The 27,494-nt window shown below is 50.6% G+C and overlaps 2 protein-coding genes and 1 pseudogene across 2 annotated transcripts; 2 read left to right on the top strand and 1 right to left on the bottom strand.

The window, feature by feature from the left end:
• Positions 1 to 2,447: 2,447 nt before the first annotated feature.
• Positions 2,448 to 5,036, top strand: LOC149810281 (phenylalanine 4-monooxygenase, chloroplastic-like). Its single transcript, XM_089994320.1, has 5 exons — positions 2,448 to 2,770; positions 3,351 to 3,694; positions 4,115 to 4,298; positions 4,560 to 4,757; positions 4,970 to 5,036. The coding sequence occupies exons 1-5, from the start codon at positions 2,448 to 2,450 to the stop codon at positions 5,034 to 5,036; spliced, it is 1,116 nt and encodes a 371-aa protein (XP_089850446.1).
• Positions 5,037 to 7,653: 2,617 nt separating this feature from the next.
• On the top strand, positions 7,654 to 11,595 carry LOC149810280 (flagellar radial spoke protein 2-like). Its single transcript, XM_089994319.1, has 5 exons — positions 7,654 to 7,926; positions 8,068 to 8,328; positions 8,966 to 9,700; positions 10,340 to 10,584; positions 11,184 to 11,595. The coding sequence occupies exons 1-5, from the start codon at positions 7,654 to 7,656 to the stop codon at positions 11,593 to 11,595; spliced, it is 1,926 nt and encodes a 641-aa protein (XP_089850445.1).
• A 14,276-nt stretch (positions 11,596 to 25,871) lies between these two features.
• LOC149810279 (small ribosomal subunit protein eS8 pseudogene) lies at positions 25,872 to 26,547 on the bottom strand (annotated as a pseudogene).
• Positions 26,548 to 27,494: the final 947 nt, after the last annotated feature.

Below are 27,494 nucleotides of genomic sequence, written 5' to 3'. Positions count from 1 at the left end.
CGCGAACGATGTTGGCCGCACTGTTAGTAGTCTTGGCCCGTTCCCAACAAACTGTACCGTTGCAATTGCATTGCCTGCGTATATTGGTCGCTGAAATGTTGTGTTGTCGTCGACTGCGATGACATCTGTGATGGGTTGGACGTTCAACAGCGCTGCTGTCCGGGGCAGTATATCCTTTCCAAACGTGGAAGCTGGCATCAGACAAGCATTGTAGCCCCGCCTGCATGTCAAATTCAAGCTCACAGAACTGATCACCATTGTGCAGTTCGCGCTTGCATTAGCGCCCACTTGAGGCCCTCTTGACTTACAAGCACGCTTCTAAAGTGAAGGTCCCTAACTTGGCAAGGAAATGCCATATTGTTTGGTACAATGAGCAAGTGCCCTTGATTGCACCTCTAGCCACGACCTTCATTCATGTTATCGCGAGACACATGGATACCATGGGGCACCATTGTTATTATGTAGCACCGAATCATGATAGCATTGACTAAATCCCGGGCGGTGTATGTAGTGTTCAACAAAAAGAGTCGAAAAGCCCCTCCGGAACCCTACATCCAAGTAAGTGGCAAACAGTCCACGTTGATTGCAACCTTAATCACTTTAGCTAGTACCAAAAAGGCACTACTTTACAGCCCCAAAACGCACCGCGCATTAATTTTCGAGCATTGCCATGCATTGCATGCATGGTTACAGCTAAGACAGGTTCAAACATTACAGGCGCAGGTCAGGTAATCTGTTGCCCTGAGTATCCTTCGGAAATAACAAAGGTAGAACGATAGTACGAGAAAGCCGACGTAAGTACTGCTTGCGTTCACTCACGCAGGGGCACATTATCAACTCAAACCCTGTTAAATCAGCACCACCTATGCGCATGTCTTTACTCCATCACAACCTGAGAAGTCAATAGAACGAATACATACTGCAGGATACTACACAGGCCTTCCCCGTATGCGCAAACTCCCACGCCTTAGGGACGGTACGCACCCCGACATCACTTGGCACAGCAAAGCGCTCATCGGACCTGCAAGGCAGTGACTGAGAGAAGAACTCTGTGCCACCAGCACTTTAGATATCCCTTCTAGCTTGGCTGCAGTGGATGCAGCTTGCAATGGGGATGCACCTGCTACCAGTATTTCGACGGGCTCGCCCAGCGAGGTTGCTGCTGTGACGGATGAAAGTGTGCCCTTCGCCAGGGTACCTTCTGAATGCTCTGCCACTACCAACGTGGCCATACCCCTTGCGATGGACTGACGACGGAAACCCACAGCTTGCCTCACATTTGCTTTGCAACTCAGCTCTGATAATTGCTCAGCGCACACGCGCGCAATTTGCCGTACTCCTATCATGGCCAGCGTTCTCCCAGAAGTTGCCAAAATGTCATCGGAAATCCCAAAACTTGCTTCACAGCCCTTACGCACGGCGTGCGAAGTATAGCCTTTGCCAAAGCCTTTGCGTTCCAATCCACGTAGATGATGCCTGAGTGACGCAGCATGTGACATGTCCTCATCATCATGAGAACGAGACGGGTCCCTCACGACGTTGGCTGCGTTACCGACAGGACACACGTAACATATTTCTGTCGTTGATGTGAGAACGCACACATCATCGTGCTTGTACTTATTGGCGTACGAGGTGGCAGTCTCACGCCTCATTATGTCGTGGACGTTTGACGTTTCACTTCCGCATACAAAATATCGCGCGTTTGTTCCTCGTACGCGCATGTTTTTCACCAACCGTTGCTCAAACATACATGTTCTTAGCACTATCCCTGTCAAATAACGCTTGCCTCGCCAGTCGAATTCAAACCTTCGTGCTTTGAACCGTCATCATGGGCACTGGTCCATTTCATATTAACTCAGCAACTCGACAAAACGTCGAAGGTGCGAAATTCATCATCATTCTAAGTTGTATAATCATGGTAATCATCGTGTTTATGATTCGTTGAGCATGCGGGAGTCGACTTCTGTCCACTGCCTCAACACAGTCTCCTCCACGCAAAATGCAACGGCCGTGTTAGAATGTTGCTTGCTCAGAAACAGAAAAAAATGCCGTTCTAGTAAAATTTATACTATTGTAGGCAACATAAGTCGAGCTGGGGACGTCGGACGAAGCATGCCCTGGATGTTGACGTAAAATTGCGGGTCTGACTGCACGAGGGTGGTCCTGCGTCGACACATCAGCCAAACTGTGGATGGTGCGCACATTTGCATGTTGTAAACGCGCAACCATGTCCCAGTATCGTTATGAAATTTCTATTTGAAAGTGCATGTGTTTCTGGAGAAGAGCAAATGCTCTGCTGCTCCGTAAGTGCCCATACCTCTCGCCTGGGGGTGAAGTCTGTCACATGTAGGGCGGTTGTTGGGACTTGTCCGTGTCATACTGCTGGCAAGACCCGTCTGTGCACATCTAGAGGTTGATCTGCGAATACGAAGTATTCAAACGCACTCATGCAACCACTTACAGGTGTGAGCGCACGACGAGCAACGTGTCCACATGCGGCGAGGCCATCAGGCTACTTGCCTCAACCTGGCAGGAGAGAAGTCAACAAGCCTCTGCCCTCCACAAGCAACACCACACCGTCTGCACTGGGAGGCGCTGCTGCCCCACTCACGATCGACGCGCCACCAGTGCCTACAAGCATACATGACGTCCAGAACGGTCGTATCCTTGGATTCGGGGCGGACCTCGCACAGGACCACCCGGGATTCCATGACGCTGAGTACAAGACAAGGCGAAGTTGGATATCCCAGCTTGCCAAATCCCATGTCATGTATGCTCTTGTATTGCCATGCATGCCCAACCACTTACTGTTGTCAGAGCGTCCGTTTGGTACCTGTGTGCAAATGCACGGCTTTTCTCGAGGTGCGTGGCCATGTGTGCGGTTTGAGAACATTTTCCTCTGACACCCCTCTTATGTTTTCAATGGTTTTTGGAAATTGGGCTCCTGCAGAACTCTCTGACGTCGGCTAGAGTTGTTGGCCACGCTTTCTTTTGTTTCGGCAAAGCATGCCGCACACTTCTCCATCCCCTCTGTGTAAATTTCATCGTGATGATCGCTACAATGGTCCCGTATCGTCTGTTCCCATAAAGTTACGTGCATGCACGATTTTCTTCTGGGTTGCTAAACAACCTGACCCCCATGCACATGGAGGAACCTATCAAATTGTTTGGTCTGATCTCTTGATGATCACGTGCTGTGTTATCCAGCAGTTAAGTACCTGGCGACATCTTGAGCAGCCTGTCCAGCCAATCAGCAGTGATGCAGTAGTCCACTTAGGGAATCCTTTTGACTTGACAGGACAAAGATGGCGAGCCTCATTTTGCGCAAACTAACGACATGTCGCATGCAGAGGCACGCCGATTCCAGAGATAGAGTACTTGCCAGAGGAAAAAGAGACATGGAAGGTAGTCATGCACCGGCTGGAGCACCTGATACCCAAGCTTGGCTGCAAAGAGTTTGTCGATTCGTACAACAAGTTTGGCTTCAGCTCTTATGTGGTCCCTCAACTGCAGGATATTCATTTACGCCTGCAGGATGCCACTGGCTGGAATATTCGTCCCGTGGCTGGGCTGATGCACCCCAGGGACTTTTTGAATGGCCTCGCATTCAAATACTTTCACTCAACGCAGTATATGCGGCACCACAGCAACCCGATGTACACTCCAGAGCCAGACCTGTGCCATGAAGTCCTTGGTATTTCCCCCTTCCATGGCCCCAGCCAAGCTCAACCATTTGTTTTAATTTCGAATCATTGATGACGGCCCGTTTTACAGCCGTGCAACTAAACGTTTGGATCTCATTCATCGATTCATGGCTGTGAAAGATAAATCATCATCGTGTTTTTAGAACCATGATTAGCTCTGAAGTTGTTCATGTGACACCTGCACCTCTCTGAAAATGCTCGGAGCAGCGCAACGCTGAGCACACCCTTGGTTCAGCTGCCATCGAAGAAGAAAATCAAGTTAAATTTTGAGTGCCAGTTGAAGTTCGAGAACGCAGCCAATGCACATCTTGCAGAAGGCTGTAATGCCGCAGTGCCGTTTGATGGAACTGTCTCCTGCTCATCTGGTTTCAGAGGTGCTGGAAATGCCGCAACAATTGAGATAGGTGCAGGTCACATGCCCATGCTTTTGAACACAGACCTCTGTGAGCTGGTGGAAGCCATCGGTCGGGCATCACTAGGTGCTACAGAAAAGGAGATATGGCATCTCACCAAAGTCTACTGGTACACAGTGGAGTTTGGGGTGGTGCGACAATCAGGGGACATCAAAGCATTTGGTGCTGGGATCCTTTCCAGGTGTGCCCTCTCCTCAGAGCATCATGTGCCTTGATTTCTAGGTATTGCATTGCTTTGGCAAGTAGTCTTTGACTCCAACATCTCCTAGTCTGCTGATGTTGCCACGGGTACGAAAGCTGTATAACTCGATCAAAAGAAGTTCCCGGTTTGGTAGGCAAATTATGTGACATGCAACCCTGTGCAACAGGCGCATTCCTAATGACCTGCATGCATCAATATATTCGTGATGCTGCATTTCTTCACGTGCTTCCTCAATTGCAGTTATGGGGAACTGGAGTGGATGGGATCAGGCAAGGCTGCTGTTGAGCCTTTGGACCCATGGGCACCTCAGCCCAAGATGAGCTACAAGGATGGGTTCCAGAAAAAGTATTTCAGCCTTGATAGCTTCCATCAAGGTGCCGCTCTGCTAAAGGACTACGCCGCAAATATGGAGAGATTGCGGGCTCCAACAGCGGGAAGGTGAATCTGGGGATGAAGTAAGCTGGCATAGCCACTTTGTTTTATTTCTCAAAGAGATGGTGTACCATAGAAGTGTGTCACAGCGAGTGAAGTGGGACCACCTTGCCATAGATGCAAAGTGGATATTGCCAGGCTGTAGAACAGATATGTTTGTATGCTGTCCTGTTCCTGGTCATAAAGGTAATTGCTGCTTGTTGAGACATGGCATGCAGAAGCAATATGTATCTTGCTGAAAGCACGGGACTAAAGGTGGTCGGCGCTTTGATGCAACTTGCTTGAGGTTGTACGGGTTTATAAGGGTTTCAATCACCGACTGTAACTCATTAGCCAAGACAACAAATGCTTCATTGTATCCAAACGACTAGCGGCAATAGCAAAAATGTTAAGAACAGGCTGGAGGAAAGTGACATCTGAGCACGTGTAATACGCGTAGAATACCGGGTCCAGTGATGTGGCCATAGCGGGCTTGTTGTGTAGCTTCTTATAATTTGATGGTTGGCGGTGAGAATGAGGAGATGTGAAACAAGGGTTCATATCAACCAGCGTTTTACAGAGACGTCTAGCATCACTTAGCTTACACTGTATATCTCAGTGATGTGAATTTGCTGCACGCAGTTTCTCGCAAACTTTGTTTCACCTGAATACACCATACTTTATGGCCATGCGTGCCTCAACGCGAACTGGATGAGTGCTTACAAACGGTTCTGTAATGATAACAGCCCTTGACATGTGGCATGCAAATGCTACTCTGATAAAGAGGTTTGTACAAGTAGTTCATAAAGTACATTTGAGTCCGCCCAAAACCCTGTGCAGGGTTTTCAACCAACTTGACTCATTTTCGCTCTGGACTCGTACCCCTGTCCGGCAAAATAAGAAGCTATATGTTCCTTTCGGCATGTGATTCATGCTGCATCATCCCTGGCATGGCCAAATATTGCCCCGCAAGTTGCAGATGCTAAATCATCTTCGGCCGTGCACATAATCTGCAAATGTGATCAAGCCCGAAGCATAGTACAGATGCTCATAGATCATGTACAGCGTTGCTGAAAAATACACCAGAACGCCAATCGATATTGACATCCACAAGTAGTCCTTGAAATCCCCCTGCAATGATAGGGTCGGTCAGAGATCGGGCTAGAAGCATCACGAGTGGCACATGCTTTCCATGCAAGCGAAGTGTTCACTAGACAAGTGAAGAGGGGTCGTTAAAAGGCAAAAGCATGTCGAGACTAGTAGCGCACACCAGTCTGCTGGGTGACTGTCTTGATGGTGGGGTTCCAAATCGAACCAAGCCCACATACCATTGCTTCAGACCCAAGATGCTGTACAGCATTCGCACTGCGTTCAAAGCATTGTGCGTTTGACAACTTCAACGTGCTTGGTGCTTCTTTCACATGTGTTGCACACAAGCTCGGATGACAAGGGGTAAACATAAGTCGACTTGGCACAACGTTGTGCAGCCGAAACTTCATTTGATATCTTGCAGAATTTCCCAACCTTGGCGTACCTCATCGCATGCAGGACGCGACAGGGACCGAAAGGGAAGTGAAACCCTGACAATACGACGCTAGAAAGTGCTCGAAGCCGTTCCAGGAGCATAAAAACTATGATTGAATTATTAAAATAAAAATCACAGCTGGCTTTCAGAAGACGGTGGCAATTGTACGCAGCAGTGTTGGGTTACACACGATAAGGTGAACACATGTTGAAGGTCGGTAACACCAGCTCATCACGGGTAAGAGGTATTGAGCAAGAGCGAGCCACGCACCTCGGATTCAGGTAGTAGGAATTTGGACGCAACTTCTATCCAGGACTTCGATACAGGTTTCTGATGATGCCCGTCAATTTCATCGTCACTGCCGTTTCGCCCCTTCGGCAGGCAAGCGACGGTATGGTAGGAAACACGACCACGATTTCTCGCATACGATCTTGTTGAATCTGCGTGATTCCCATGTTTCGAGATTTTTTGGAGCTGAGGCGCTACTACTTGGCGACACATAGTCACAGTGTCATCGCTCGCAAACAGTTGATAGATGCGAGAACCAGAGCTTGCAAGGAAACGCAGGGTTGCACTTGGCAGTGGGCATATGTATTGATCGGTGGCCCACTTTGACGAATCCCTGTGACACTATTCGGTGTCACTGGTAGCCACTACCACTCACAGGTTCCCGCGTCTATTGAAAGTCACATTTACATCAGGTATCGATATTTTCGAGGGGCATGGAGAACCATAATCTTATTTATTACAAGCAAGGCATGTGGATGGCATGCAGAATTTGCAGAGTTCGTGGTGCGTCTGATGAGGTGTTACAGGCGTGAGACGACATTGCTTTCCATCCCCACAGCTTCGCAATACCATTGATATGCAGGATGACATTCAGAAAATCTCGTTTTTGCTTCCGAAGAAAATGATAGCTTTACAAGCGTAGCACATCAATTTAACTGATACAGGTTCTCAGTCGACGGTTAGACGAGGTGTGCAGGCACCATGCTTACCACTGATAAAACACAGCTGAAAATGTAAACAGCATGTAAACCACGATGCTTGCATTGCAACCACTGTCTGTAAAGTTTGTAGCGCAAGTGTGACATGACAGTCGACCTACAGAACTTGATGCACAGCGCAAGACACAGCATATCAATCAATGTTTATCGTTTGGTCTTCTTTCATGTAATGTTGCGATTACGGTGAAATTTGACACCTGCGATGGCAGCTTTTCCTGCAATTCATACATGTGCGAATCGAGATTTGGCTGGCAACTCTAACGCCCACTGCTTCGATGCAGCGTTAGAGGTGATAAAAATGAGTTTGAAATTTAATTTCGCAAACGTTTGCACTGATTGATACGCCGGCTGTTCTTGCGGGGCAAAACGCATTCCAGGTTGCAGGTTGACGATGTCAGGGTTCGACACCGACTTTCTCAAACAGACAGTGGGTGAGGCCTTGTCTCGAGGCGTGGCTGCTGCCATAGCTGCTCAGCCCAACGATCCAGTGGAGTTTCTTGGGAAGTGGTTGCATACCTATGTCAAGAATGGGCAAGTAGACTCGGCCTTTGCAGCTGAGAAAGCAGCTGAGACTGGAAACTTGAACCAGCAGGTTGCCAACGCTGCTGAAATCGCCAAGCTGCGAGAAGTCTCATCAGCTGAAAAGCAAGCGGCTCTTCAGCATGTGCGCACACATCACAACTTGAACCACACCCATGTCCTGCGTCGCCCTGTCGCGCTAATCATGAGGTATTGCATGTCTGCGTCAGGTCGCTTCTGCGAGCAATGAAACCCAACCACACAAAGAACAAGCAAACACAAACAGGGACCGGCTGCCTCGCAGATTGCCAACTCAGATGCCTATCCCCTCGAGATCTGGAAGACTGCCACGGATATGATCATGCAGTTTTGCAATGTATCGAGCACATACGTTGCTGTGGTGACCACTGCCGAGGAGCCTGACTATACATGGCCGGAAGATGAGGACGCCGCAGGGGACGGTTCCGGGTCCAAGGAAACCGATGATGAGGCTGAGGAGAATCCCCCAGCAAAGCCTGAGGCTGAGGCCGGGGACGTGGAGCCAGAGGTGTGTTCAGCTTGCCGAGGTGTGGTTGCTTGAGGCTGCATGCGTTATTGTGGCTGCGCTTCTTGTCATGCTGGGTGGGGAGGTGGTGGCTGCAATGGCTGAGAACGTTGTCGTAGGCCTTCGCAGGCGCTGTTCGTCAATGAGAGTGCCACACAATTAGCATCAGACCAACATGGTCGCTCCCACGACGCCCAACATGTCGTACATTGTCCGGACTTTACAGGAGCTGAATTTTCTTAACCTTTGATCTCGGTCCCCAACTCTGTCACAGGCTTTGGCATCAGCCGTGCAAGATGTTGAGACGAGCTGTTTATGTCCATGGCGGACCTTTTTGCCGAGCACCCTTTACGTCCGTGAAAGACATGAAACACTCGTTATGTCCATGACGGACTATCTTGTCGAGTTGCATTGTCTATGTGGATGTGGTAGTCTGAAACTAAACTATACTTCACCACGTCAACTTTACTCCTTTGCTCCAGTCACAAGATGCACAAGCCACATCGCACAAAGGACGATATGTAATATCACTTGCTGATGAAATGCCTTGCATTGCGTGAATCAGGTTGCAATGATGATAGCTCAAAAAAATTGTGATGTGCCTGTGGCCGGCCTGATTCCAGCATATGGACGAACGTAGGCAGAGCAGCAAAGCAATGATGGGCCGGCAAAGCCACTGGTCGACCCGGAAACAGTTGTCAAGGCAAGCTGGAACTACAAATCGCATCATCTGGAATACGTCGTAGCTGCTCCAGAGCACCAGAGCCCCATTCTGTCGAAGATGCGCACTCTAAAGCGCCCCCCACCTCCTCCAGAGGATGCCGACGAGGGGTACAAAGCGCCCCCGGTCCCTGTGACGATGCGCATACTGGATGAAAACCTCCCAAGCTTGCACGTGCCATGCACGGCAGACGAGCCTCGCATGGTGTACTTCAATGAATTCCCTGCCCTGGGGGGCTACTTTGCAGCTGCCACGGTCCAACAGAGCGGAAAGTACAGCAGCGTCATTGGCTGCGACACCTTGGTTCCGCACGGCAGCGCTCAGGAGATCAGCCAGAAGGATAGAGACTTCATCTGGGAGATTGCACGGAAAGTTGCTGCGCGGTTGGACGACATCATTGAACGCAGAGTTGCGGCACGGGCAGACAGTACTGTCCTGGAACAAAACGCCGAGTTGAAGGCGGCACTGCAGGCGATTCGAAACCCACAAGCGCCTGAGAGCAGCGAAGGCACGGCTGCTGAAGCCCCACCGCCACCTGCTACCGATGCCGCGCCTGCTGAGCCTGAGACAGAGGAGACAGAACCTGAGCCTGCAGCAGCCGAGGAAGGCAGCGTCGTGGATCCTGTCAAAGTGATTGAGACACTTACCAAGCGGGTAACTTCCCTCAATTGCATGCACACAAATTCACAAATCAAAATGCTTGTGTAGATCAGTCATGTACTAATTGTTTGCGTTCGCAATTGCTCTTCACCACGGATGGTGTCATCACGGGGCCTTCAAGGGGATCTGGGCGTGTTGCCATTTCATAACAGCAAGAGGACTGTTTGATGGTACTTTTCAAGGCTTTATTGAAAGATTTAAACAACTACGGTGGGATTTGTACCTGTATGATGATGATCTTGTATCTTGTCACAACACCACCACATCCACATGGACATTGGCAACTCCACTTACTGCTTGAAAATCATGCTGGGTTTCATGCTGACTCGATTTCATTTCTGAGTAGCCTCAAGAGTCACAAGTGATTGGCACCGCACGCTGCGTTGTTGAACAGAAGATAAGAGGTGCCCAGGCATTCATGACGCCCCGCTGTCGGCCAGCAGCTTTTTGCCGCAGGCCCTGAGGCGGCCAACCTGGCACCGTCCTCTTCTAACCTGGAGGCGGGGCTGGCTGCTCCCAGTTCGGCTCGGAGCCCCATGGTGCCTCAATCGGGGGACCTGTCCGCTCCTGAGTTTGAACGTCAGTTCACGAGTGCAATTGATTGAGTATTGCATGAGCATTAAACGTGTGCAGATTGCTAAACTCGAGAAAGAGGAGACAAAACTGCAAGTGGTCACAGAGGAAGCAACAAAGCAGGTGGCATTGGAGACCGCATGCATGGCGGAGGTCAAATCCCGTTTGGAGGCAGTAAAGGATGACGCTCTCAAAGAGCTCAAGTCCTACATCACCTCACCTCATGCAACGTTTCACATCCTGAAAGCTGCATTTCATCTGCTGGAGCAAGAACCCTCGACGTTTGCTACTTGGAACCTTGCCTTGTACGCCGACCCCCACCATCATGCAAAGTGAACATATTTTGTGCTACGCTTTGAGTTTGAACCCCCACCTTTGGGTACCCTCGGGGATAATTCTGACGGTAGTTTGCCCACGCACTCTCTGTTGTGTTATAGCCTGTTTTTTGGCATTCACATGTTTGAAAATGCTCTTCGCGGTCTCTTTCATGTGTTGTGGGTACGATTGTATCCATTTGCAGTGTTTTTTTTGAGGGGGGGTTCGTTTTTTTCTGTTTCCTCCTAGCCTAGTGCTCTGGGCTGGCAGCTCGTGGATGACTGGAAACAGTGAGGGCACACAAAAACACTAGCACTAGCAAAGGATGCAAACGAGGCTCGGGTGGGTGAGACACTACTGCTCACTAACGTACGTCTGTTTCCATCTGGTTCGCATCACAAACATCTCGCTTGCGACAAAATGCTGTGCAATGCAGATCGTGCGGCATTGCCATCCCATTTCTCGGCCTCAAGTAAATATTTGTGTAAAGACTCATTGCAAATATGCCATGGTGTGATTCATGCCATCCGTGCATGATATTGCAGATTTCTGGGAAACACGGTCTGATGTGAATGTCTGGTACGTGCAGGGGTCAGATTGGGGAGAGCTTTTTTGCAAGCCTTCAAAGCTACGATGCAGAGCAGGACCGCAAGGCCGCTGTGTGGAAGAGGGTGAGAGGTGCTTACAAGGCTGTCAACAAAGCGACCGCGCCAGAAGTGCTGACACAAGAGCTGCCAGTCACGGGTGTGGGTCTATTGCTCACGCAATACATCAAGCAAGTTCGTCGCACTGGTAACAAAGCCGCAGCACTGAGGGCTGCGGCTGCCAAGCTCAAGAGCACGGTGGCAAGCAAGAAAGAGGCAAAGCTGGCTTTGGCTGCTGCCGAGGAAGCCAAAATAGAAGCAGAGGCCGCCGCTGCTGCTACTGCAGCCGCTGCTGAAGCGGCCGCTGCAGCTGGGGATGCACCAACAACGGAGAGTGCCCTTGCAGAAGAGGAGTGAGGTCTCTCGGAGGACGCGTTTGAAGGGGCCTTTTGGTGATTGGTGGATAACAGCGCGATTGTTCTATTGCAAGGTGAATTTACAAGGTGAACTGGCAGCACGACAGACCTTGACACACTCAAATCTGTGGGTCCTAAGCATGCTGTAAGAAGTGTAAGCATGCATGATGGGAAGCAGCAGTGGAGTGTTATGTTCAATGCTTCCATTCCGTATTCAGAGCTTGCAAACAAAGATCAGATGAGTGTGAAAGAGTAGGATGGGCACGCCACGTGTTGTATGAAAGCATCGCGTGATGACGTTTGCATACGCAGACATGCAACCGTACTCCTGTGTGCGCTGTATTGCGTGATTGTGATTGCTGTGTTGTAGGTCCGCTTGAAATGTTGTACCATGTCATTTTCCAATGGATGTCGCGAAGCTGGACCAGAGCCCATGGCAGTGCGTATATGACACGGCCGTGTGGCCGTGTGACGAGGTTGCCTGCAGAGCCCAGCTGGGTCCCCCCGCGTCGTGTTATGCATGGGCCATGGCATGCAACATCGCATGACATAACAACACTTTGTAGAACATCCCATGTGTGCACTTGTCTTCTTCCAGGGAAAACGATAATACGTTCGCCCTTTCCTGGGAAATCAGCCATGTGTCCATATCGTGCTCAACAAGCGTTTTAGCATGGTCGAGTATTTCCCTCAGTGGCGTCCATCTCAAGGCGACCAATTAGAGACGGTTGACGCACACACATTCCTTAGCAGCACACGCGAAGTAACGTATTGCGCAGATAATTCCATTACATTGCAACCTTTGCAGGCAGTATCTTCTTCACTTGGATTTGGGATGCACATGCCTGAACTCAAGTGCACAAGCTCAACCCTGGCTTTTTGTGGTGAGGTTCCTTAGTGCCTCAGTAATTGGCTACGTTGACGTTGACACGATAGTGACGTGAGCCTTGGTTCGTAGGCGGAGCTGTCGTGTCCACGGACTTAGCCCCTGCGGACGAACCTGTAGACACATTGCAGCACCCTGCGAAAGCTCACCAACAATATATCGCCGTGAGCAGCTGCTTGTCCGAGACACTCCCTCCGTTTGGTGATGTGGCTGAAGGCCTTGGCTTGATTCAGATATGGCAAGTTCTGCGGGAGCGTGGAGCGCTCGCCTCTCGCAGCACATCGCTCAGTTTGAAGTGCCAATACTGTATACTCCACAACGGAGTGGTTGCGGACCGTGTCAAGTGGTGCCCGGCACCAGGTATGCGTGATGTTCCTCATGAAGGGAACAACCACGAAATGGCTGCACCTCAACGATTGGGCCTTCTGGCAGCTACCCTTAGAAATGGGTCTGTGGTGGTTTTTGCCCTACCAACGACTCTATCTGGCACATCACAGGTTCAGGACGTGTTCAGTAAGGTGTGTTTGGCCACCTAGTCGTCTGGATCCTTGGTGGTGTGCACGTCCCGCTAAACATTTGCATGCATTATGTATCGGTCCCAGCTGATCCGATGTCCATGTTGGCCTCTTCTGTGGGCTCATCTGTTGTTAAATCCCTACCAGACGTTGGAATGATGAAAACATTCTATTGGAAACATAAAAAGTACAGCACATGCGAACTGAGTGCATGCGAATGGAAGTGCCATCGGTCTCTTGTACAGGCGTTCAAAAGCGGCCAGCGCATGACATCGTCCCACATGATACAAGGCACTTGACGCACACAGCTTCACGGCAACTTAACTGACTTGATCAATGCAAGCAGGTGCAAGCTGTGCAATTCAAGCCCAAAATCACCGTAGACTCACGGCATTTGGGCCCTCACGCCCCAAGCGTAGTTGAATGGCAGCAGGTCACACCGCATCAGCGGTTGCTTATTGCGACGGCAACAGGAGTGGTGTGCATTGTTAACCTTCATGGGGCACATTCGTCGGACCCTCCAGGCTTCACAGTGGCTTCACTGATCCACACAGGCGGCTCGGCACTGTGGGGCGGATGTTGGGCACCTCAGGGGTCGTTCCCAGGCTCGGATTCCGCAGATATGTCCAATTATTTCTGCGTGACAGGCAACGAAGGGACACTGCTCCTGTATGATGCACGAGAGCCTCAGCTTCCTTTGGCTAATCTCACTCAAACTGGTGCGATCTCGCCATTCACTGCACGACTGTTGTAAAAAACCAAATCATGACTGGCTCATGCGGACAATTGCCAAGGATGTGTACTCCCTCCGCTGTAAGCTGACTGTCTGCAAGACTTGATTGTCAATGGTCCGTTGTTGGCAGGAACTGGTCAGATGGGCGAGTGATGTTGAGAAGCTGTTGGGGAGTGATATCATGACATGCAGCAGTTAGGACACGCCCAATCATCGCTGTGAGCGAGTCTATTCAACACGATGACGATCGCGGGGATCATCATGTGACATCAAAGTCCTTGGTCGAAACGAGAATGACAACGCGAACTGGAGGTGAATGATGCCTTGCGCTACAGGAGCAACGGCGGAACAAGCCATTTTTGAAAACGCACTTCGGATATTTGAGTGCCCGATGTTGTCTTTTGCAGGTGGGGAGTGGTGAGTTTTCGTCTTTCATTTCTGTACATGATCATGAAGCCTCGTGATATACACGAGGTGCCACGATGTTTCCTGCTGATCTATCCAAGTGGTAAACCTGCCCAGGTGCATGATGATATTGATGTATCGCTTTACAGCACCACCGCATCCACATGAACATGGGCAACTACAAGTACAGCTTGGGAATCATTGCTACCATTACCATCACCTGACGCAAGCATGCGGCATGGCGGAATTGCGAAAGGCGGATCTGACTTCTATAATGGATGCATAGACAGGCACATCACAACACACACCAAGAGCAACAATGGTCTCGCACTCGCAGGGCACACATATCATGGAATGACAGTGGACAGTCCGTTGCTTGTATTGTGCACTCTGTTGCAATCGAGCTGATTTCGAGCTCTGCGCTGTGACAGCGGTTGCTTATGTTTGCAGGCAACACCGCAATGGATGTGATATGGCTGGCAGGGAATGGCTTGGGTTCGCTGGTGCTACCGATGGAAGACGAGGGTTTGCAGCGCATTGCCGTCAGTGGCGAGTGCTCAGGCTGGTTGCACACTAACTTTGGTGGCATTCTGGCAGGAACCATGTCTGTAGCTTCCAGTGAGGCATTGCAGCTTGTGGCGTACGGGTCCAGTGCGGGCAGAGCGGGCGTTCTAGCAGGGTGTGCTCGTATGGGCCAACCCGAAGTCCAAACCCAGTCGTTCTTGCCTCATGCCGTCATATTCTGTGCTGAAACTAATGCTCAAGGGAGCACGTACATAGCAGAAGGAACTGCTGTCCAGGACGTCAACACCATCAGGGAGGGAGGTATGTCAACATAAAGTGCTATCCAGAATTTTTAAGGCTGCGGCGTGTGACTTGCTAGCTAGCTTCCCAACAAAGGTAGCATCATGATCTTGAAAAACAAGTGCAAAGCACGGCATGCGCCTTGTTCCCTATGGATCGTCCATGTGTCGTTGCATTTTGTGTAGATAATGGGCTTGTTTTAAAAGTGAAATCTGAGGAGTGACAAAGCCTTGCAGGTCGGAAAAGAGCCATGAATGATGATGAACTCGCAGTCAGTGGCATCGCACATCCTTGGGATGTCATCAGCGCTGTTGCTTTTGGTGATCGTGCTGACAGCTTTTCAAGCACGTTCGTGGCCGGCACAGCAGGAGGCTTGCTTTACGCTGCTGCTGTTGAGCACCTGGACAGCGACGTACATGGGTAACATGGATTGCCTCGGCAAAATCGGCAAGCCATGTGCGTGTGTGATGGGCCCCTGCACCAGAAAATGGGCTGTGAAAATGTTCCGTTTATTTTTGAAATCATTGAGTTTGAATGTGATATTCAATAGGTTATACTTTAGGTATGCGGCAGTGGTAATGTCCACAAAGAGTGTTACCACATCTTAATGTTAGTGTATCTCCAGATACAGATCTGTAAACGAGTTTGATTTGAGCTGCAATGATTTGTTCGCAGCCACAAATGCGTATTTCAACATCTTGGCATGCTAGCATGTATGTTGTCCTGTGATAATCACAGAGTGCAAAACCAATAAAACATTTCCTCACTGGACATGCACTGATGCCAATGCCTCAGGCCATTTGCATTTGATGTATCTTTTTACAACACTACCTTTTTGAAATGGCCATTACTCACTCCCACTGTTGTGGCCACTGTTCACGGGGGAAGGGTGCAGAAAAGAGATTGCAAATGTCTTGCGGAATGCAAGGCGCAACAGCGTTTTCCCCCCCGGCTATTTAGAATAGAACGGATCGTCGACAGGAGTGGAAAGCAGCCATGTTTGCACAATTTGGTGCGATCCGAGCCTATGCTGCAACATTTTGGCAAGCCCATGCCCAACATGATGCAGAACAAACAGCAGACGTGCATGCCACAAGGGCACTGCATGGGCTGGAAATCCAAGGTTGACGGGACGTGCCTGTCATTCGCTTCCCCGCCTACTGACAGACCGTTCTACCAAAGGACGCTCCATTATGTTATCTATGACCTCGCCTATCAATGTGGCCACATCACGCTGATATTCCTGATGCCCAGCTCTGGGGTACCTGACGATGACCCTTGCACTGGACGATCTGCGTATAATCTGTCAGGCTTTCATGCGCTGGCGTTACCTCCGCCACTGCCCTTCGCATCTGCCCTGTCGTGTTGGCGTTGCTGTCGTACCCCTTGGAAGCGGACTGACATCATTGCTGTCATACTGACAAACAAGGTGCTGTGCCTTAGCACTGCGCAGGATGACCATGACCAGGTAGATACCTGGTTACCCGGGGTGGTGAAGATCGTCAAGATTGGCCGACAAGATTGGCCTCAGACATCATTTTGGGCATCCGCTGTTGCGAGCTTTGCGATGACGTCCAAACGATCTGATATGGAGTTGCACTTGTTTTGAAGAGCAATTGCTTGCCGATGCATCCGATGTAGTGTGGCTGCTGTGTCAATAAGAATTTTCACTTTGCCCACGACATCTGTGATGTCGTTTATACCTGCAATTCACCGTTCACATAAGTACATGGCACAAAACTCCTTACAAAGCACGAATGCATCCAAAGGAGAAACAATAATACTGGGTAGATTGATGGCACGAGGACGTACCTTGACTTAGATTTGACAACTCCTGCTTTAATCGGTCTTGGCTTTCGATAGCATTGCGTCCTTCATCGTGTACTCTCGACACACCAGAATGAATAGATCTCTCCAAACCTGTACGTGCACATGATTTTCGCATACTCTCGACGGAAAGGCCACAATGCATTCCAAATCCAGCGACCACGCACTCTGCAATAGTGCGGTGTCGGTACTTGACGCCCTTGCTGCTTCTGACGACATATTATTCAGGTCAGTGGCATACAGACCACTGAAATTTCAATGGAAAGCGGTAGAATACACTGTTTGATGCATGCAGCACGGTCCGATGTTAGGGAGGCATTCGATAGATGCCAGGGTTGTGCCCTGCAAGCACACAAGGTTTCTAGTCCTCGGCCCTTCAGATTGTACAGAAACATCCTGTAGCGATGGCCAGATATACGCATGGGAAGGGATGAATGAGGAATGGCGCAGTGTCATGAGTGCGGAGCATTTGCCAAGCAGCAAAGCGTCAGGGGACTAGTATCCGGAGATAGATACCTATGTAGCAAATGCCCGATGCAGGAAGGTTTATCGCATATTACTTCATAGGCATGCGCCCCTCAACTACAGCTCTTCTTGTTCTTTGAATGGGCAGCATGCGGGTGCCATTTTATGTAAGTAGTGATCGCACAGTTACCACCGCAGTGAAGCAAGCTGAATGGAGTCCGAAGAGAGACTTGCTTGCATGTCTGACCCAGGACTGTCAACTGCACGCGTATAGGTTGACAAATTTTCAGCGCATATGGGCGCTGTCTTTTGAGTCAGAGGCGACATCGTTATGTTGGCAACCAGACGGTGAGCACATAGCGGTCGGTCACAGCGATGGCAGCGTGTCTATCATCGCTGCTGAGAATGGCGAAGCTCAACTGCAGGTATGTTGAATATGATGAGTTGATTGCGCCTGCTTTTTGGGCGTACGCGACTCGCTTGTTCTGTTTGAGCTCAATCTGTCAGGGTTGTGCTGAATTTGAATCCAGGGGGATGTGAAGCTGATGCATGGTATCTGGAGGATGTCCCATTAAACATCCATGTAAGGTTCTCAAATCTCCTCGGCACGTCCATTTGGACGTGAATGTGTCACCGATGGGTCACGATGAGGCTGGGTGCTGGAAAGAACAGCATCAATGCACTTCTTGAGCATCAGATCATTACTTCAAGCCAAAAGTGGGTGCTGTGTGAACAGAATACCAACCAAGCCAACCCCATTGCATGCCTGTCATGGACATCCGTGCCAGTGCGGGATTCACAAGTTGTGAGGCTGGTGCACCATGTGATGACCCGATACAACCGGTTATGTCCGACGCGGCCTCCCTCGGAGTCAGAATCCAATGGGCAGGAGCAGACTGGCAAAGGCTGCGCCCCACGACTGCGTGACACAGACTATGAAGTGCTCAACATGCTTTGCGGAGCTGATATCACCGGTGCGACATCAACCTCCGATGGACCCTCAAGACGTTTTCAGCCAGGAGAATCTTGTGCGTGCAGCTTTCCCAGTGCCATATTGATAAGCACCACAGCGTTTGGACCTCGACGGTATCCTCCATTTGTGCTGGAGGCGATGCATAAACCATATCGTCAACGCAGAGTGCAGACGCAAGCTAGAACGCTCCACAATGCCACCAGTGCCTGGTGATGCTGGACTGTTTTGGCATGCTTGGTATGTGCGTCTACAGTATGTCTGGAGGCATCTGTGCACGGAAATGCCTCGCAATGGTCACACTAACCTTTCCAGTCAGGCGTGCAGAGTGACGACTACGGATGGCACGACTTATCTCTGCTATGCAACAAGTGGGGAGTATATCCACTGAGCCCATGATTTTGAGCTTGTACGCCATCGACGTTGGTATCAGAAATCTCGTTTCCGCGCTGCAGGAGACATCACTTTATCTGCTTTTGGGCACTACGCACTTACTTCGTTCAGCCTTTCAAAGATGCTCAAGTCACCCATAGCTGGACAGACAGGCCCTGCTCCCAAGAGCGTGCCGCAATCGCTGGCCATGTGCTTGGACTTGTCACGCTTGTTCGTAGCCTACGGCACGTCATCAGACACCTCCAAACCTGGTGCGTCTCGCTGCTCAAGTCATGAGGGTGCTTGCGGGTATTTGTGCAGGTGACTTGCCTGGGTGAGCACTTGGGGCTATGCCTCAGTACCTGTACGTTGCATAGACGTTTGTGCTCACACCCAAAGTACTTTGCGAGTGAATCTCAGATTCGCGTCGAAAGCTGCATTGCGTCGCCTTCCTCTTTCTTTGTGCGCTGCAAACATTGAAGGAGGGCAGGGGAAGGTACCAAAAAGTGGCACCTCAGTTGTACTGAATTGCCACCATATATGACTGAACTCTCCTTGTGTCCAGATGCAAATCGCATGGGGAACCTGATCTAGGTATGCTTGCCTCAGGTGATGATAATCGTAGCACTGAGTCCCAAGTAGGACCTGGATTTGCCCAATTGGATGCAGTATTGTTGTGTGATAAATTATCATCAACCTGGAGGTGTAGGGACACTTGGCGTGCTGGTGTGCGGCCTGCAGTGCATCAGCAGTCGGGTGAAGGAGGTGCACGCGGTCTCGTTGATTGCTGCAGCACTTGCGCACCTGGGGGGTCGCTGTTGCAAGGGCATCGACACCCTCAAGCGCACTGTGCAAGCTGCGCGGTCAACCTTCGTCAAAGTATGCTCCGCATTTGGCACCGATGGTACTGGCCCACCTCAGGCTGATCTCATGGCGCACTGGGAGGCGTATAAAGCCACCATGCAACACGAGCTCCAGGTCAGCCTCGACTTGCCGTTTGCATGTTGTCCTCTCCTGCATTCCCGAATATCTCAACAAAAGTGATGGCCCAAGTGGTTGTATAGTCCAACCACGTTGAAACGGAATCCAAGCCCCAAGAGGTGTCGCTATAGTGCGAACACTTTGTACCCTAGCTAAGGGGTTCAACTTAATCCTGCACCCGGCTTGGATTGAACCCACGACTGACAGTTTGTCGGGGCCAGCTTCAACCACTTGGGCCATCGCTTTTGTTGAGATATTCGGGAATGCAGGCGAACCCTGACATCCTTAGCTAAGAATGTCAGGGTTCGCCTGCATTCCCGAATATCTCAACACGTCCGCACAATGCACATTCCGTGCACCCGCTGGTGTTCTCGCATGTTGGGGATGTCATGCAATCCCCGAGCCAGTTACTTCATTGTGGGGTTTATCGCGCCCATTTGCAGCCTCATACGCCTGTCTTCATCTCACTGAGCAGGAATACGAACCGTAGCACACTGGCCACCTTTGGTTAGGACTCGATCACTCTTGCGTCATCCCTGCCTCTGCATCATCCCATGCGTTGCATGAATAGAAGATTGGTTCCTGTGGAACGAGGTACACATGGTTGCTGAATTGTGTGGGCGTGCTTTGCAGACGGTGATGACAGCAGGCGTCAAGACGGCCGCCCTCGAGCTGTTTCTGAGTCACAGGCCCGGGGAGCATGGTCTAAAGCAAGCTGCACGTTCCATCGACTCTGCCTTGGACAGCGCGCATGTCACTCTGAGCAGTGTCGTCCTAGACAGCGTCCAGCGCATCACGTTCATCGTCAGTGAGCTACGCGGCCTTCTGGCAAGCTCTCCCACGTATAGCTCGCTCGGCATTTATGTGCGCCTCAATCACATCCATTTGTGTGGCACCGTGCTTGTTACCGTAACCCTGTATGAAAAGCGTACGTCTGGTGTTCAAACATGATGCCCTATTATTCTCTGACAGTGTAGTTTGCTGATCCAAGATGTACGCAGCCAGCATAAGCTTTTGTACAGGTATGCAATATCAGTGTCTACACCGACATCTGCATGCGTTTTTGTTGGTCAACACGGGCCTGGCTGCTGCATGTGCACTTGGTTGATCTGCTCTGGCTGAGGATTCCACGTTAGAGACACCGGTTGCTTGCATGGACAAATTTTGAAGGCTGTATCAGCAGTGTCTGGCGATGATAACTGCAGCAAACACAGCAGCTGTATGGTACCATTCATGAGCCTGTGGTGCATACATTCGGTACCATTCTGCACTGGCATGCTCAAATTCTTGTCATGCAACTTTACGGGGTCAGGTAAGCTTTCCTCTTTTTCAGGCAGGTGACACCCTGCACATGTAGTGCCCTCCATCATGCAACTGCTGAGCATTCTGGGTGTAGCCCGGTGTGGTTGCATGTCAACATGCATGTTCCGCCGTGTTAATTCTGCCACATCGTTGCCGAAAGCGTTGCTGTTCCGCTTTCGGGGCCGCTGTACCAACACGGACATCGACAACTCTCAAGTCCAAGTCTGCTTGGCGCTGACCTATCCCAAACAAACCCTTTATACTGCATCTCCACTTCCATGGTGGACAGGACGTGCATTGATGAATCGACTGACTTTCGCAGGCAGATCTGGTGGCAGAGGCAGAGGCAGAGGCAGCTGCGCTCATGGTCCGCCTCGAAGTGCTGCGCCAGATGTTCACCGAAGTGGCTTGCCTCTACCGCACGTTTTTTGACTGGTTGCTGGGCTGTGTTCGTGCGCAGAACAACAGCACTGTGGCACCAGCCCATCGCTCGCCCGGTGACCTGGCAGCCATCACCGCGTTTTTGAATCAGCATTTCTTGGAGGATGCCCTCGGCATTGAACTTCAGGTTCGCATCATGGGCCCCATGTGCCTCCATCATGAGGGGCATTGCGATCTTTGTGGCTGTTCTACTGTAATTGTTTTCGCGAACCGAGTGAACTCATTGGTGCCCTTCGCATCACAGGTGTGGCCGAATACACATGCCATCACTATAATGAGGGGGATCCTAGAAACTGTGCAGCCCTTTGAAGCGCAATGGCTACGTTTGCTTGGACAACGTGTATGACCAGGACCACGATAGGACCACGAATCAACGTGATGAACGGTTTTGGAAACAAGGGGTAGGGAAAGCAAGTTTTTGAGATTCTGGAACCCGAGGTGAAGGAATCAAGTCACTGGCGCCAACATCGTGCTCACACCGGATGGAAGTGTGCTTGCAACTTGGCACACTGTACAACCAGCTAATGACTGCAGCTTGCCTGCAGACCGGCAATCAGATGCAAGGAAACATTTTCACTGCAAAGAACGTAACCGTGCCGCGAGACATGGGGACGGTGCTTGATGTGATGAGTGTAGCGCTTGGCACGCCAAACGTTACGTCAGCAGAGCCAATCGGCATTGCCATCTCTAGCTTGCACAAGCACGTAGTGGATATCTTTGATGGCCGCAAGCTTGTTCTCTCGCCGATGGTTCAACCGCTCATGAAGGTATGCACAGACAGCGTGATGTGAGAACCGATGCAGGACTTTTTGCGCCATTTTGCGTGCAGCAAGGCCAGCGTGCATGTGTCCCCGTGTGTCATGCATGATCTCTGCATCTCACACAATGTCCGCGCAACGGCAGTGAGTGCAATCTCCGTGGCTGTAATCAGATTGCAATCTTTCATCAGCAAGGTCGTCTCGTCTTTGTCTGCTGCTACGCAATTTGCATTCGGTACTAATAAAACCAACCCATCGAGAGCAGCCTGTTGATCTACTGCACTGGCGCATGTTGAGAGCATGAATTGATCATGTGCCACTCTATGCCAGTTTCGTTTGTGAAACAGCCATAGGTGCTGTGCCCGCACAATGCAATGCACACCATGTGGAAGATGTGTTACTTTCTTGTGCCCTTAGCGACGCGTGGTATGTGTGTAGCTCGCGTTGTCAGGTAGGGGCAAGGGGCACGTGCCATGTAGCAGCCCTTCGCTCTTCATGCCGCCGCTGGTGGTGGACGATCTCGAGAAGTGGCAGCCACAGCCTGCAGTGGCCGCTAATGGCAGCAACCTCACAACTCTTTGCTTCACATTCACCTGCGCGATGCACCACAGCCAGCCTGACAGCATCGGTTTCATTCGAATACTCTACGCCCCGGACTGTTCGACGCCCACATCTGTTGCTGGTGGCATCCTGGTGGTGGCAGAACCTGACAACCCAGAGTGTGTCGTCGTTGATGCTCACTGTTACCGCAAGTACGTCATCAGCCACTCACCATTGTGCTTCCTTGCATGGAACTCGGGGATTGCAAGCCTTTGCAGGCGTTGTCATGGTTGTGAGTGTGCATTGCTTGAATCAAATCGGCACTAGCTGTTGATGCCCTACAGCTCGTAACGATGCCCTCTAGCCTATGATCAGCGACCCTCTCCTGGACGCCATGCACCTGCTGGCATGTATCCAATGGGTGATTGTTGTGGCAGACGCAGTTCTCGACTGAGATACTAGTCAACGGGCAACAATGAAACACTCGACGCTGGAATGCATGCTACAGATGAGAATCTTGGGTTTCTTGCTTTTGCAGGAGCAAATGAAAGTTGTGTGTGTTTCACGACTTCAAGCAACCAATGTGATCTATAAGTGTGACGCTGATGCATAACCGTATGACGAGGCCGCGTGCGCCTCAATGCAGCTTTCACACATCGTTTGCTTGGAGACATAGTGCAAACATGCAACTGTGAGGCCAAGGGGCGCAGAATCGATGCACTGCCGGGTATTTGGCACTTTCTTGCAGATGGAATAAAAACCGGCACTGCACCGTGTTTTGAGGCTAACCCCTCACACGCCTCCTGACCCAGTGGCTCTGAGCCGGCTATGCTGTTCCACTCCATGTACACACCTGATCGATGACCACTGGTGCTAGAAGCTGACAACATGAGTTGTTGCAGTGGCAGTTTGGTAATCCTCACAAAGATCAACAAGGTCGTTTCGGGTGTGGCAGGGCCGTCACGGGTAAAGCTACATGAGCACCAGCAGGGCCACCTGGTCCTGGTCCCACCAACTCCATTCGAAGAAGCCAAGCTTGTCAGCCTGGAGAACACTGTGCAGCTCGATTGCCCACAGGTGCGGCAACGTGCTGTCTGTGCAACTGTATGGTGAACGTTCTTTGCCAGTGAGGGTACAGCTTGGCGCTGTGCTCATCTATACACTCAGGTGGGTGCTCTCCTGGAGAACAGGGGCGACGCATTTTCAGCTCTTCGTAGTTTGAAACTCAAAACTCCTCTCTCAACAATGTTCATCCCCTTTTGTCATGTTCGCGTCTGGCATCAGAATGTCTCTCGGCACCAAGTGATAGTGGTTGTTGGCACATGTATGTTTGACCCGTTTGTCATCCTTGCTTTCGTGTGCAGGCTATTGCAAGCAAAGGCGGAGTGGTGAACCTGAGCGAGGTCCAAGGAGTGGTGTCACGACAGACCCCTAGTGGGCTTGTAAACGCACCGCTTGGCGTCTCTGTGAGCCGTGGCCTGGCAGCGGTGTGCGCTATGCAACGAATAACACTCTATGATCTGGAAGATGAGGACCACAACTCATCTGACGATGGTTCAGACGACGATGGCAACATGTCCGATCAGCCTGTGGCAGAATGACATGTAGAATACCAAGGCATACGCAGTTGAGCCCAGGTCACAAATTGCTGTAGCCTTTTGCACTGCTGCTAGCTGCTGACTTTGTAAGGAGCCTCCCACTGCCTACGTATTTCGTGGAAAATCCAGGTACATTACAAAGCCATACCCGCATCCGCAGGCTCAAGAGCCCACGAACATGGCCATAAATGTCACAAATGATCTCCGGGCATGGATCATCACTCGTTTGTCTCTCAAAGGGGTGTGTTGCATGTAGTGATTGAATTAGTTTGTGTACCTTGTTCACTGGGTCTTGCGTTCGAATCTTGGTTCGGCGCACGTGGTTTTCCGGTGTGCCCAGGACACTGATGGTCAGAGAAGCTGCTCTTGAAGCAAATTCCGCCGTAGATTACGCCTGTCACATTCGACGGCGTCCAAATTTTCATTTTACCTTGTTCAATGTCCAGCGCAGTTCTGTCCTTCTTTGCGGCCTATTGCCTTGGTGTGAAGTGGCAATATTGTTTTTGGATCAACAGCACCACCTCACCTGTCAACCGTTGCGACTTCTAGAATTGCTCACGGCATTGCGGCGTTCAGGTGAACCCATTTGTATGCACACGCTCAGGAGTTTGCCATGCAATCAACACTTTTGATGATGAGATGATCGTTCTGTATTGCCACAAGAGACATATCGTCTTCAATGATTACTGAATGCGGAAATATCTTCAGTTAGCCGATGAGGTCTACCTCAAGAATCTCTGAGGGCTTGCTGCGTGTTGACATCATGACCACTTGTTCAGTCTGATGTTGCACCATGTTGTCTGTCCCCGCCCTGTGAAAGACCTAGGATCCCTCACATCGACAAGTACTCACTTCATGCTGCCGCTGATGCAGTTGCGTCAGCAGCTGCAGTTCCCGGGCCTAAGAAGTCAAGAGCACATCGACATCCCCACCGCCTAAACGACATGACATCGGTGATGTTGCAACAAAGACTGACAGCGCTCGTCAAGGGGTACCACAATCTGCAACAAGCATGTTGCAGCTGTTTCCCCACAATTGCTCACCATGCACATTCTTCTCCCCAAAACCAGAAGCACGAGCTATATCTCCATACCTGGTCTCTGTTTTGCTGGCTCCCTGTGCGGCAAGTGCCAAGGTGAATGCTCTACCCATGTTATCAATCATTACTGGAGTTGCCAATGTCCATGTGGATGAGGCAGTGTCGTCAAAAGGAGACAGCATCATCACTCCCCATGCAGTAAGCAGTCCAGGCCCCCCCTGCGTACTGCCCAGCTTTGACCTATGGGACAAACCAGCAAACCCTGGTGCCTTCTCGTGGAATAGGACATGTAGACTAGACCGTGTCTCTTTTCAAAGCTGCTCCCCTAGGCCCCAAGTTGTCATCCGTGCCTTTGAACAAAGCAAAGATGTGATGCTAAATAAAACTCTCAAAACGAAAAAAACCATAACGCACCCTCGCCCTGAAAATTTCCCAGATGTGCCACCCTACTAATGCGATTGTATAGGGTTCTTCCACACCTGTCATCAAGCGGACCTGTCATCCCTGTTGCTTGATGGGAGAACTGAGCTGAATGAAATGACCCACCCTGCTGTCCCATGAGCTGCATCCCCTCCAGTATGCATGATGGGCTGCGAATGGATGGTTGGGCAATTTACATATCACGAAATGAGCATGAGCAAAACATGAAAATCGCCATCCGCTGAACGGTAGCAAGTGATCTCATACGGCAGCGGTACCCTTCTTTCTCTTCTGCATCTTCCTGACATAAAAGTCCAGCTCCTTGCCCTCCAGAATGTAACCATCTGACCGCCCACTCTGGCCAGGACGAGACGATATGCAGGCTAGGAGACGACCAGCCATGAACTGCTCCTCAATGTTGGACTCAAGCTTGCGGCTGACATTGCGCTTCTTCAGCTTCAGAGCAACTGACTTGGACTGCTTGGGAGCCTCGCCCTCAACGACTGTCTTCTTGCCGAGCTCCACACCGTAGTGCTGAGCATACCAGCTCTTGAACGGAGCGGCATCGATCGACACAATGGCATTCTTCATCAGCGTCTTGGTTCGCACAAGCTCCTGGTTAGAAGCGTTGTAGACAACGTCGATGATGCGAACCTTGCGAGCTACTGACTCGCTACCCCAGGCAAAGTTACCATGATCCAAGCGGAGGGCCCTAAACTTCCTGTTTCCTCCACGGACACGGACAACTCGAACATCAGAAGATGTGGAGAGCTTTGTGTTCGCCGGCTGACGGCCCATCTCGAATTTCTTCTTCTTGCGCCAGGCAGCCTGGTGGCCACCTGTGGCACGGCGCTTGTGCACAGAGTCTCGGCTGATACCCATCTTGGACCAGCAGTACAGAACAATGTCCCAAAAGATGGGGAAAAGGGTTGAGCGCGTCCTCGGGTGAAGTTTTGTTGTCTTGGGACTTGTTGCTGTGTCTTCAGAGAGCCGCCCTGAAAGTGAAGCCGAGTCATGGAGTGAATGATGTCATGCTATCTAGAAAGCTATCTTCAGGCTCAGGTTGGGGGTTAGGTGTCATCATTCCTCTCGCAACGGCGCAATGAGGACGTCCCAACGATAGTTAGGTGGCAAAACGTTTTGCTATGTCCATGCAAACGTTTCATTTCAGGGAGTGAGGGCAGATAGAGTGTGCGGTCACCACAAGGTCGCAGTACAGAAGTAAATTATGAGAGCAACTGTGTTCCTGACATCGATGAAGTGTTCTCGTGCGTTACTTTGATTCCTCACCGACGTTGGAATTGCAGTAGTGGCATGTGCTCGGTGTAGTTGGTGAGTCACATGCCAAGCAACGCATGCTTCACCAAGATAGATGGCGGTGAAATGCAAAAGCAATGGATAGTGGAGAGACACTTAGATACCAGGGGAAGGAGCTGCTGCTTCTAATGGCGTTCTAGTCAATGATGGAAATGCACGGATGAACCCTAGGGATGCCAGGCACAACCGCTTCTGATGGTGAATCAGTGATTGCAGTGTTCCAAAGTATTGCTGGCACGCATTAAGGCCTCCTGTTACGGCTGTTGAGCTACTTATAGCTAGTCCTCAATGCATTGCCTGTTGTGGCATGTCATAGTGGATACATTTGAGTGTCCTTTGCTGGGTGGACATCCGTTGCCACCCAGCTCTCAGGGCCCGTTCGCTTCATACTGATGCAAAGAAAAGCCCAGCCCTGGAGGTTATCTCTGTGAATTTCAGGTAATGATACCCAGCTTTCCCAAAAGCAACCTGCAATGGGAACGATTGAGCAAACTCCATCTCAATAGTGCTCTTCCTAGGGATTTCGA

This window comes from Nuphar pumila, unplaced genomic scaffold (assembly GCF_984573655.1).
Source record: "Nuphar pumila unplaced genomic scaffold, dmNupPumi1.hap1.1 HAP1_SCAFFOLD_409, whole genome shotgun sequence".
NCBI lineage: Eukaryota > Viridiplantae > Streptophyta > Magnoliopsida > Nymphaeales > Nymphaeaceae > Nuphar > Nuphar pumila.
Note: the sequence above shows the minus strand (reverse complement) of the source record. Positions and strands in the feature narration are given on the sequence as shown.